Genomic DNA, 12,611 nt, shown 5'->3' with positions numbered 1-12,611 from the left:
CTGCGCGCCTCCGTACACCACTTAGCGGTTTTGACACTTTACGAAACCAGTAACGTATATTTTACAACACAACCATAACACCAACTTAACCTTAAATATTTACAAAACCATCTGACACATAAACGACTTCACTAATGACTTCACTAACGACTTCACTAACGAATTCACTACCATCCTCACTAAATAAAAATAACCTTATTTTATTTTTTTTAAATTTTTTATTTCATTACAAAGACATGTCCGACTACATTTACTATGACTCTTTCCCAGAACGTTTCCGTGAACTATTCAAAACTCAAGTAAAACTGAGAAACATGCATTTTAACAAAGACAGACCCATTGACGATGAAAGAAACCCTGAATATATTACAATCCCTTATGACGCAAAGTTCATTGCATACATTCCTTATGGTCGCAGAGGAACGAAAACTATTTCAACAAAGAACAAAAATTATTTCTGGAGCGATGAAGAAAATTGCCTTATCTACATAAATGCATACTTAAATAAAGCTACATATTGTACAAAAGAAGGTTGGACTGGATTTGAGCTCTACATATACGACGACGATGGAAACAGACGTTGTGTATACCCATACGATAATATGTACCATTGTTTTCATCAAGCATTAAACGAATACATAGTCAGTAAGGGTCTCATTCCTGTTGAGTAGATGTGCTTTATTTTTGTTCTGTCATTTATATAAAAATTAATGATATCACCACCCTCACACGTATGAAAACATAGCACAAAAATAAATTTAGGTGAAGTGGTGAGATCTCACCTCTTTTTTCACCTCTTTTCTCACCCTGTTGAATTCATTGCTTTATAACTCTCTTCCTTGGTTTCTTTTTAGTTGCTTTCTTCACATCTGTCTCCAACTTGACTGTCTTTCTTCTTCGTCCATAATGATACCAATTACTTCCACCAGTCAATGGGTCAAATGGTCGTTCATAAGGGTTTCCATACATTCCATAGGGACCATACGGAAGAACTACTAGTGGAGAAGAAACATTTTCTTTAGTTCCATCGACTCTATTTAAATGCATTGTTTCACCTTTCATCTGGGCATTAAAGTCTTTTGCGTGTTTTGCAAACTCATCGTCCTTTCCTAAAGCATTTTCTGACTCAGTCGCAACCAAATTGGATGCTTTATTTATGAGCCCTATTTTATTTAATCTTAACTTCTTTGCAACCAGCCTCCAATCTTCCCTTTATTTGCATCTAATGTCTTTGAAACCCTTCCTCCACTCATTTTATTTACTGCGTCATAAGCTCCAAGTGCTTTTGCTCCAAATGCTAATGCTTTTGTTCCCATTGCGCCTAAAGCTGCCCAAACTACCATTTACACCATATTAAAATCATCTCTCTTCAATATTATCTCATAAAAGTTCTCGTTACTGGAGAAAGTCAATGAAACATAAACGTTCTCATTCATAAACTTATTTCTTATCTCATCTATACGCTTCAAAATGTCTGAACAATTGCTAACATCTTCTACAACAGTTATTTCATCATGAATGACCTTCAAGAACAAGCTCATTTAATATGCTATTAAAATCATCTCAATAATGAGTCCATCCTTTCCGTCTTTGGGTAGCACAACATCTTTCATTGAAGAAGGTTCGACAAGTCTTATGTTAAACTTACTGACAAAGTTTGTTATACTATAATGCTTCGGCGGCGAATACATATAGTTTGAAAGACATAATATAGATTCTTCAGCAAATTCACTTATACTGGATTTTATAACAATGTTCTCACGAGACCAAATACCACCAATTGACAATCTTGTAAGCAATCCTGCTGAACCTTCTACTGTAAACGTCGATGGTAACATTCCACGAAGGTCATCTATTGACATCTTTGAGTCACTGAATTTAAATATTTTCTTAAAGCAATCGTCATTATCTAACCATGCAATAGCTTTGAAGTTTTCATTCGAATATACATCTGCTTCATTAAATGTAAAACCTGACTTCTTTGCAGAGATGACTTTAAAATCTATTGAGTTTGTTTCAAAATTATATGCTATGGTAACTTCTGAAGGTAATGGATGTCCTTCCGCAGTAAGTTGTTCTCTCACTACCGTTTGAAGCTTTGTGTTAAAAACTTTCATGTCATCTCCTGTGTCTAGGTTCACATACACAGCAACAGGAAAACTATCTTGCTTCTTTGTTTCATCATTATATCTCAAAACATTAAAGTTCTTCAATAATATTGTTCTTCCTGCTGGAATACTTCGAACCTGTCTGATTTCAATAGCTTTCTCACCTCCTACATACTCTACCCAGTGTCTTGGATATTCATAAGTATACTGACTTTCTTGAATTTTGGTTGGTTTCATCATAACGTGTTCATAGTATATCTTTATACTCTTGTCAGTTAGACTCGGTGCTATGTTCTGAATATTTCTGACTTGCATTTTTAATGGAGATAAAATGAAGCATTTAATACATGACGTAGATGAAAACATGAATGAAACTACAGACAAACTTAACTCTTCTCTTATTCTTCCTTTCAGCAAAGATTATGAATTCTGTTCAAATGGTGTGTATTTCTATTGTGGAAAGATGGGTTCAGGTAAGACATTTAACCTCATTCGTCATATACTCATAACAGAGCGTTTAGGAAACGACTCTTACTATGACCAAATCATTATATCAGCAACTTCAGACTCTATGGATTCAACAGCGAAAACATTTATGTCAAAAGTTCAAGCCTCTGTCGTTAAAGTTCCAGACAGTGAACTCATTGAATTTCTTCAACGTTACATTCGACGTAAGAGGAAATATTATGCCATCGTTGAATTTATACAGTCAGGAATGCAAAAGACTTCTGAGGAGATGGAAAGAATTATTGACAAACACCACTTACGTCAGTACTCAGGAGTTTACGATATGAAACGACTGACAAACTACATTCTGTCAAAACTTTCAAAATACCCCTTCAAAAAGTATCCTTCAAACACTCTGCTCGTTTGCGACGACTTCGCCGGAAAAGGTTTAGTGTCAAAGCCTGACTCGCCATTAGCTAACATCATAACTAAAGTCAGACATTACCACTTAACTGTAGCAATACTTATGCAAACATGGCGTTTTCTTGCTTTAAACATAAAACGTCTCATAACTGACTTCGTTATCTTTCAAGGTTTCTCACGTTATGATATTGAACTCATTTGGAAACAGTCAGGTATAACATTACCTTTTGAAGAAATTTGGGAAGCATATAAGTCTCTCATCTCTCCTCGTTCATACCTTGAGATTCATATCATGACTAATACCATTAAAGTCAAAAATATTCCATGGGAACGACCAACATTGTTTTAAAGCTTAACCTTCAATTGACTGATGGTAAACAAATTCCATGCATCTCTGTCGCCATTTCTGTTAATATTTTTGCTGTCATTCATATCATCCACTTCCCCATCCGTTAGCTTTTGAGGATATGCGTTAGAATAGCTGTTCTTAAATGAAGGCTTTTCACATTTGAGAGCATAAACTCTATAACTTTCTGCATACTTTATGTTTGAACCTCCTGAGCCATCATTGACATAAATTTTTATAGGCTTCCACCCTTTGTTCATGTTTCTGCTTCTTCCCTTAGCTCTTTTGTTCAGTAGTTCTACATCTTTATACACAGCACCTGTCTCAGTGAATTCAACAATATTTTCATTCGTTAGCTTTACATTCAAACCCTTGTCGAGTATATTGTTCATTTCATACATATAAAAGGTTTTTATTCTATATGAAATGAGAAGCAAATCCATCTTAGCTGGTGCTGTTAATGTTCCAATTGAACCAACATCAAATGTTGACTCACGAACGACAAACAATATTGTCATAAAGAACTATAGTTCAGAGTGTTTGAAAGAACCAGAACCAGAGCTGAAATCCGTGAACTTAAACACAGCTTCAAACGCTAACGCTACATCAGATGTTAAGTTAGAGTATCCACCACTGGACCAAATTCTTTCAAGAGAAGCCAACGACAATCCTTACACAAATGTTCAAACAAATCCTTCAGATAACGTAGACCATTACCTTCTTCAGTTATACCAAACAATTTTACTCAAAGACGATAAGAAGCTTTTGGTAAATCTTATAAGTAAGAACCAAATAATTCTAACAAAGGAGGATTTAGAAAATGTTATATCACGAATAACAGGGAAACAATGTGTCATTGACTATCTCGACCCTGAAATTGAATGCTGTGGTCAAACTCCACTATTCATGAAAATAGGTAACATCCGCATCATTGAAACACCAGGAACTACAGGAGTTGAGTTTAAGTATAAATATTCGAATGAATATACAAAACTTTCAACAGAATATAAGCTTTGTTTGAAATATGTTTTAGTAAATTAAAGCAGTCAGTCAAAAAAATTTCAAGTTAGCAATTTGTAATATCTATCCAAAACTTCTTCAACAGTATCGAACTCATCTTCATAATGCAAACCTAATCTTATTGACTTGGTGCAGTTTTCACTAACACAATATTTTTCTGTTCTCTTGACTGACATAACTAACTCATTTGTTTCATCAAACAGCAACAACCAAAGTTCATGACCTAATACATAACATTCATACTTTATATTTTTAGCTCTGAGTTCTCTTGTAAGCTGTTGCATTTAATATTTTCTAAAAAGTCAACTTCAACAGTCATTCGCACTGGTGCCTTCAGTTCTACAGGCTCTCCTTGAAAGTCAACAAGTCTGAATTGCATGTCTTTCAAATTATGAGGACTAATGCGAACCCATTTACCTAAATGAGTTGCTATGACAGGAACGTTTGGAATGAACATTGAATTTACTTCATAACAGAAAGACTTATATTCTACTGAACCTTTACTATTAACTCCTGAAATGCCTGTGACATTAGCTATTTTTGACTCAATGTACAAACAATTGCCATAACATACATATGGAACAGATTTCATCTCAATCGTTTTGTCAACATTTTTCAAAGGAAATGTCATATGGTATGCACCCAGAAGCAATTGAACTCTATGACTCATTCGTGTTATCTTAAACTCTTTCTTGCTACTGAACTTCAATGTTCCCTCAGAAGAGAGTTCGACATCTATGTTGTCAATAGTTTCTTCATTTATGAGAGTATCTATGACTCCAGCAATTTTATCTATTCTGTACTCGGCTCTGTTAGGAAATGTTATAACACTTCTTTTGTCATCTATTTCAATCTCTATGAAATCTGTTTCATCTGTTATGACAAAAGTTGCGATAGTATTGAAGTCAACAACTCTGAAAGCAAGTGCCTCATTCTGAAGACCTAAGTTTGTTTGTAGCTTTACTGTCCCGTATTCGTTTGGGTCTGTACTTTGCAAATAGAACAACATTTTATTCTCATTAAAATATGACTATTGCTGCATATGCGTATGAAACAAATGAAGCAAGAAGAGCACATGAACTAGTAAACGAAAACTCAACTTTAACAGTGGAAGGCAATGATTTAGTCATTGACAATGGAAAAACTAAAAAAGTCATTGATTTCGATACTTTTAACACTTATGACCCATTCATTACAATAAGTAAAGTTCCTATCATAAATGATGGAACGGTGCAATATATAAATTCTACAGTAGATGCCTCATTAGTGAAAGTATTAAATGTTCTCATTGAATTGTTAAAGAGCTTTCGATTTGACGACAACATTAAATGCCTAAAGAATTTAGTCATGAATGAGAAACAAATTCTTGGCGTTGCTGGTAGCAGTAATGATGTACACCTTATGACATTAGAATATTATAACGAACATAAAGATGAACTGAAAGGAGAGAAGGGTGACACCGGACCTCAAGGACCACAAGGAATACAAGGACCTCAAGGCGAGAACGGTTTGGATGGTGTAGATGGAAAGGATGGAAAAACTGCTAAATCATGGATATGGAACCTTATAATACTGGTTTAACAGCTGCTTCATATGGAGTTCTTCAATACCAAATCGGAAAGATATGGGCAGTACTTGGTGAAGAAGTTTTAGATGACGTTAAAAATGCTTTGAACTTCCATTTCAAATGGTTCGGATACTATTAAAACTTTATCTGGTTGGATGCAAGAAACAAGGAGTCAAATAGATACTGTAAGACGTATAGCAAACAATGCACGTACAGGATTGGATACTTTACGAGAAGCACAAAATACACTAAAGGAAGCAAATGATATTCTTGGCTCAGTATCAGACATGCATGAAGATTGGCTTAAAGGTATTGACAAATCTTTAAAAAATCACAGTCAGTCTATTGCTGACTACAAGAAAAGTATAGATTTTTTACATAGTGCTATGGACGTACATGATGGAAGCATAAGGAACTTACTTAATGCTAACAATAACTTACCAGGAACTATTAAAGCATTTATAAAGTCCTTTGTAAAGCCTGGTGCTCTAACATTTAGGTCTTTGAGAGCAAGAGCATTGAAGTCAAGAGATGCAGAAACTCCAACAGAACCTACAGAAGGAACTGAAACAACAGAAACTCCAGAAGAACCACCAAAACCAACAGCTAATGAAATATTGTTCGAATATTTTCCAAGGTACTTCTGTTCTCATTGCATACATTCAAGAAATACTTAAGAAAGCAGACTTGACTTTAGGAGATGATGAAAGTTCTGTATATCTTTCGTTCCAGTTTCAAATAGCAGAACTTTTGAGACAGATATGCTTAATGTATGACAACATCTCTGATTTCACAAGATATGATGACGACCATGACCCGAACACGGTGAAGAAGAAGTTTTACAAACCCATTAAGACAGGAAAGGTTTTAACTCAAAGTCTCATTATTGACACCAAAGATGGCGAAGTGGATGTTCTTCAAGAGCTGAAGAAAAATACTTCTGAAGGAGGTGGTGGTAGGCATGAACTTGAAATAAATGAATAGAAGAGAAATTAGCCGAAAAAGCAGATAAAAACCATGTTCATTATATAAGTTCAGATGAACAGATTATAACGGACTACCATGGATATTTAACACAGGATGAAAAAGTGAAGACGAAAGATGTTAATGAAAGAAGATATAAATTCATTCGTGCTAAAGGTTATGACATACACTGTACTGTACAGTATGACACAGGTAAAGCACAAGAAACATTTGGTTATAACAATGAAATTTATGCTTCATACTTCTTTGTTAACGGTGTATTAGTTGAACCAAGATTTACTTTGAGAGTTAAGGCAAAAATAACTTTTGAAGATGCTATTAAAAGTAAAGCAGACAAAGTTGAACTTGACGCAACGAACAAAGTTTTGAAATCTCATAAACACAATATCTCCGATATAAATGAACTTCAAGCTACATTAAATAGTAAAGCTGAAAAGAACCATACACATAAATCCTTCACTACTGTTAGAGCAGACGACATAATATTGAACTATACTTTAGGTTCAAGTGCACCTTTAGAGAATCCAAGTACAAGCGTAAAAGATACACTAAACTCCTTAGATAACAGATGTATGAACATTGAAGGTCATACCAGAAACTTTGAAGCATATGAACTACCAACAATGTTAGATAAGAAAGCAGACAAAACAGAGCTTCAAACATTAAAGACTGAAATACTTCAAACATTATATCCTATAGGCTCTATTTATACGTCAATGAACTCAACAAATCCAGCAACAGTTCTGGGTTTTGGTGAATGGAAGCAGATTGTAGATAAATTCTTATACTGTGCTAGATATTCAAAGCAAACAGGAGGTTCGAAGAAAATTAAAGAAGCAAACCTTCCACCGCACACTCATACAGGAACTACAAACTTTTCTGGCGACCATATACACTCATTAAGAGACCACCCATTATACAACTCAGAGTATGAAGCTGGCAATGACGTTTTATCTCCAGCTTATAACAATTCAGCAAAAAAGACTTTTCGACAAACTGAACCAGGAGGAAATCATACACATACTTTCACAACAAATCCAACAGGTTCGGGTGCAGATTATATGCCACCATTTGTGACTGTATTTGCATGGTACCGCGTTCAATGAACGCGCTTGAGCCTAGAATAAAATCTTTAACTTTACATAAATGAGCTTGAAAGAAGTATTCGAACAACATCCATGGAGGTCATTTAAGAAGTTCAATGAAGCTGCAAAGAGTTGGGGATTTACTAACAGAGCTGAAGTGAAAAGGTTCTTTGACAAAAATGTTGTACATCAAACAAAAATAAACCCTTACGATTACTTTTTACCAATTTACTCCAACGCTCCTGACGCATACCAATTTGACACTCTCATTCAAAGCAGAAAAGGAGGACATAAACCATTCCTCATCTTCATTAATGTTAACACTCGTAAAGCATATGCATATCCAATGAAAAATAAAGGAACTCGTGAAGTGTTAAGAGTTTTACAAAAGTTTGTAGCAGAACATAGCCCAAGTACTTTAACATCAGACCAAGACAGTGCATACCTCAGCAATGAAATCACAGATTTTCTCATTAAGCATAACATAACTCACTACACTACTGAAGACCATAACCATAACATACTCGGCATCATAAACCGCTTCATAAGGACTCTCAGAGATTTAAACCAAGAGCGAGACTTTACCGAAGAAACAATGAAACATTTTCTCGAAGTATATAATTCCTCAACACATTCTACAACAGGACATACACCAAATTCAATGACACAACAACAAGAAGAAAAGTATATACAAAAGAAACGAAGCCAAACACAAAATATCAGAAATTCAACACAATTTACCCTCATTCCTGGTACAAAAGTTCGTGTAGTTCTTGACGACAAACCGTTGACAAAGAAACGTTTAAGGTTAAGTAGAAACTATTATATCGTAGACTCTACGCAAGGTAATGGATATCTTATAAAAGCTGCTGACGACTCTATTGCATTTTACCCTCGACATAAATTAGTTGAAAGTAGTAATGGCAAACTTGCTGAAACCATTGACGAAGCAAAGCGAGGAGTGGTTATTGAAATACTTGACTACAACATAAACGATGACACTTATAAAGTAAGATATGAAGGAGGTGTTGAAGATGTTATACCATCTAAGAACTTGAGAGAGTCGAAGCCAACACATCTGGGACCATTAGAGCGGGAGTACTGGAAAGATAAAAATATGCCAGAAAGAATAAGAAAATTCTTCTAAACTTTTTCATTAGATGTAAATCAGACAAAAATAATGTTTAGGGTAGATGGTTAGATCTAACCTCTTTTTTCACCTGTTTTCTCACCCTCGTGAATTTTCATGAATTTCCTTAAGACAGAAAAAATAAAGTTAGTTTTATTTTTATTTATTTTTTTATTTTGTATGTAAGAACAGATATGTCAAACATTGAGTTTGAAACAGTTAGAAAGATAGACAATGACACTAAAGTGGTTAGAATAGGTGATTTAAACGTAAGATACTCAAAGAAATACAACAAATATTCTTTGTCAGACATTATATCTCCATCTGAAAAGAAAACAAACCACTGGGTTAGAAATGCTTCAACTCAGAAAATTTTGACAAGAAATCCTGAGCTTATGATATCAGTAAGATTCTATGGAACTACAGCATATCTTATAGACAAAAGTCTTATACCAATAGTTTTGTTATGGATTGACCCGGTTGTTGGATATAACTTCATAACTTATGGTTCATTCGATACGGAACGTTGCAGTGAAGGCTTACTTTACATCGTTCAGAAACCGAAGGACTTCAATACAAAAAGATATAAGATAGGAAGAACATATAATATAACTCAAAGATATGACAGTACAGTCAATAGAGTCAAGGTTGTGTTTGTTAATGATATGAGAGCTGCTGAAACAGAACTACTTGAAAAGTTTGAGAAAATGTATGGTGCTCCATGAAAGGTAAAGAAACGTTTGAAGTAGATGAGATAGATAAAGCTATAAAATTATTTGACGAAGTTGCTGAAAAATACATGTAAAGCGTTTATTTTTGGTCTTTTGTGAAAGTCAGAAAATAACGCTAATTTTTTTCTAACAAATTTTTTTATTTTGTATGTAAAGACAGTAATGTCAACAACAGAGAACACAACAACAGTTATAGTCCATGAAGCTATAAATGAAGAATATGAGTGGGTTCAGTTTAACAAACAACTCCGTCTCATTCGTTCAGTCAAAGACGATATGTACCAAATGCAAAGTATTTTGACAGCATGTTATGCTCCAGATACTAAGCTTCCTAAAGACTGGTTTAGGAACCAAAGCACACAAGAACTATTAAATGAAGCACAGCGAGACATACTTTTTTCTGAAAACAGTGAAGAACAGCGAGTAGGTAAAAAACCCCAGTCGCCAAAACTCTATGAAAATCGTGAAAAATTGCCAAACGGTTTGAGAGGATATTATGTTCATAGACTTCTCGTAAATAATGTGGCACAATGGGCTTCAGCTCGCTATTCATGGTATGTTTGTAAACTTCTTGACGAAATTCACAGACAAGAACGCGAAGAGATGGAAAAGAAACTTCAAGCAAAAGGTGAAGTCATTGAAGCAAAAGACAAAAGCATTCAGAAAAGAATACCACGTTCGGTACCAAAAGGAAAGGAAAAGAACTATAAGTATATGATATATACTGAAGAGTTGGAGAAAGAAGAAGATAAAGATATGGTTATGTTGCATTTAGTCAGAAGAAACAACAAGAGCTTTTATGACTTAGCTAAAATATATAAATCTGACAGAAACTGGTTCTATCGTGAAAACTTACCGATTTCAATGACACCGAATGAGCAAATAAAGGAAATTGTCAAAAATACTCTTCCTCAAACACACTATGACATCAAAGGTTGTACAATACTTACCTTCAAAGAAGACTTAACATTGCTAAAGGAAAAAATAACAGAATATTTCAATAACTTCAAAGAGGAAGAATAAAAAAAACTTTTTTTTTTGTTCAATGCTTTGAAATTTTATACAAAAATATATTTTTGCTTAAATAGCTTCAGGGTCTATTTCTTCAACCATTTCACTTCCTTCGTCAATGTCAATAGAAGCTTCTTCAACCTTTGGTAAGAATTTCTGTATAACATCTTTGTTCGTTATTGTCTTCAGAGATGAAGGATAATATTTCACATTTGTTTCACCCTTCTTATATTCTTTCTGTTCGGAAAGATTTAAAGCAATACTGAAGAAGTCAATATTAGAGTTCTTTATGACAGTATAATGAGTATCTTTGACATTCACGAAGAAACTCTTTTGTTTCAAAACTACTGCTAACTCTTGTGAAGTATAACGTTTGCGGTCAATGACATAGCTAATGGTCTGACATACTGACCAAACTTAGATTCTTTCACAAACTTCTTGTTAAAGATAACATTAACATTTGAAGCATTATTGAACTCATTCTTGATGGCAGTAGCAGCATTGTATGAAAAGAACTTGCAATCTTGCATGTGTTTCATTAAAAAAAAATATTAAATTATTTTGAAAAATAACTTTAAAAAAAAATCTAATCTAATTTTTTCAAAAATATTTTTTATTTCCTACTAAAGATGTATCGGAAGTTGTCTAAGTTAGAACACTCGGAAATAAAACAACTTCTTACAGAAGCTAATATAGATGTTGCAAAGCATTACGCAACAAACAAAAAAGCACTCGCTGACATCCTCAATGACTATAATGGTGCAATAAGTTATGATAGAATTCATGAGTTCATAAAGCCGCAACGCGGCGAGGACGAAGTCCATGCAAGAGCATTTCCTTTAAATGACGTTGCTACTGACTTATATCATAGACGTTCAGTACCTCATGAAGTAAGAAGAGAAATGTATGACATAACAAATGCAAACGTCGGTGAAACAAGAAGAAGAGACGACACACTGAAACAACAGAGAAGAGAGATGTTTAAGAGCGCTATAGAACAAGTTCGCAAAGCTAACGATGTCCTTCGTTCCATTGACGACAAACCAAAAGAAGGTGAGAGATGGTTAAAGAAAGATGAAGAGAATAGGAAGAGGAATGTTAAGACAGGCAATAGACTCATTGACTTTAACATCGAAGCTTTAGATGAACCAAACAGAGACTACTTACACAAACATTTCGGTAAGGTTTTCATGAGACTCTTAGAGAAGATTAAAATAAACTCCCAACAAAGATGGATGGTATGTTATAAACTTGGTGGAAAGTATGAATGTTCTACGTTAAACCTCAATAATATTGGAACATTACTACATCAGCTCTTGAAGGAGAACTTTATATCAGAGATAGAAGCAAATGCTGCAGGTATTGTTGAAATGCACTATGACTTCTTCTTGACAAACATAAAGAATCTTACTGAAATAAAGATGTATGATTTAACAGAATATGAAGGCTTAACCGATGTCAGATGTAAAGAAAGGCAAACCAAAAAAAGAGACCATATAGAGATGAAAGCACACTGAAAATGACCAGAAAGCCATTTTGGAAGCTCTTAAGCAAACAGGAAACCCAGCACTTATAGAAAGCTTTTGGAAAGATAATGGTGAAAAGAAGTTTTATAAGAAGAGAAGCGGTCAGTTCTGGAAGTATCTTTGCACATTACCTATAAATCTTGAGCGCTACCAAATCTTCAATGAACTGAACAAAAGAACTGCAACACTTATGACAGAAGACAATTGTTTCGTTTATGCTTGCATTCAGGCTGG

General features: G+C 34.4%; 3 protein-coding genes and 4 pseudogenes across 7 annotated transcripts, besides 1 other annotated feature; 4 read left to right on the top strand and 3 right to left on the bottom strand.

Moving 5' to 3' along the window:
• Nucleotides 1-12,611: part of a mobile genetic element that runs on past both edges of the window.
• On the top strand, nt 237-671 carry TVAGG3_1061120 (uncharacterized protein; the record flags this gene model as incomplete). Its single annotated transcript, XM_001305400.1, has 1 exon — nt 237-671. The coding sequence occupies one exon, from the start codon at nt 237-239 to the stop codon at nt 669-671; it is 435 nt and encodes a 144-aa protein (XP_001305401.1).
• On the bottom strand, nt 817-1,343 carry TVAGG3_1061110 (annotated as a pseudogene). Its single transcript has one exon. A coding segment is annotated over exon 1 (527 nt).
• On the bottom strand, nt 1,545-2,423 carry TVAGG3_1061100 (annotated as a pseudogene). Its single transcript has one exon. A coding segment is annotated over exon 1 (879 nt).
• On the top strand, nt 2,473-3,327 carry TVAGG3_1061090 (protein of unknown function, DUF4106 family; the record flags this gene model as incomplete). The annotated part of the gene is made up of 1 exon (XM_051256010.1): nt 2,473-3,327. One exon carries the CDS (start codon nt 2,473-2,475, stop codon nt 3,325-3,327), a length of 855 nt encoding a protein of 284 aa, XP_051081584.1.
• Nucleotides 4,589-5,353, bottom strand: TVAGG3_1061080 (uncharacterized protein; the record flags this gene model as incomplete). Its single annotated transcript, XM_051256009.1, has 1 exon — nt 4,589-5,353. One exon carries the CDS (start codon nt 5,351-5,353, stop codon nt 4,589-4,591), a length of 765 nt encoding a protein of 254 aa, XP_051081583.1.
• TVAGG3_1061070 lies at nt 8,042-8,766 on the top strand (annotated as a pseudogene). The gene has a single exon. A coding segment is annotated over exon 1 (725 nt).
• Nucleotides 10,003-10,824, top strand: TVAGG3_1061060 (annotated as a pseudogene). Its single transcript has one exon. A coding segment is annotated over exon 1 (822 nt).

This window comes from Trichomonas vaginalis, chromosome I, assembly GCF_026262505.1.
Source record: "Trichomonas vaginalis G3 chromosome I, whole genome shotgun sequence".
Taxonomy (NCBI): domain Eukaryota; phylum Parabasalia; order Trichomonadida; family Trichomonadidae; genus Trichomonas; species Trichomonas vaginalis.
The sequence above is the reverse complement of the archived record's forward strand: the minus strand, read 5'-3'. Positions and strand labels throughout refer to the sequence as shown.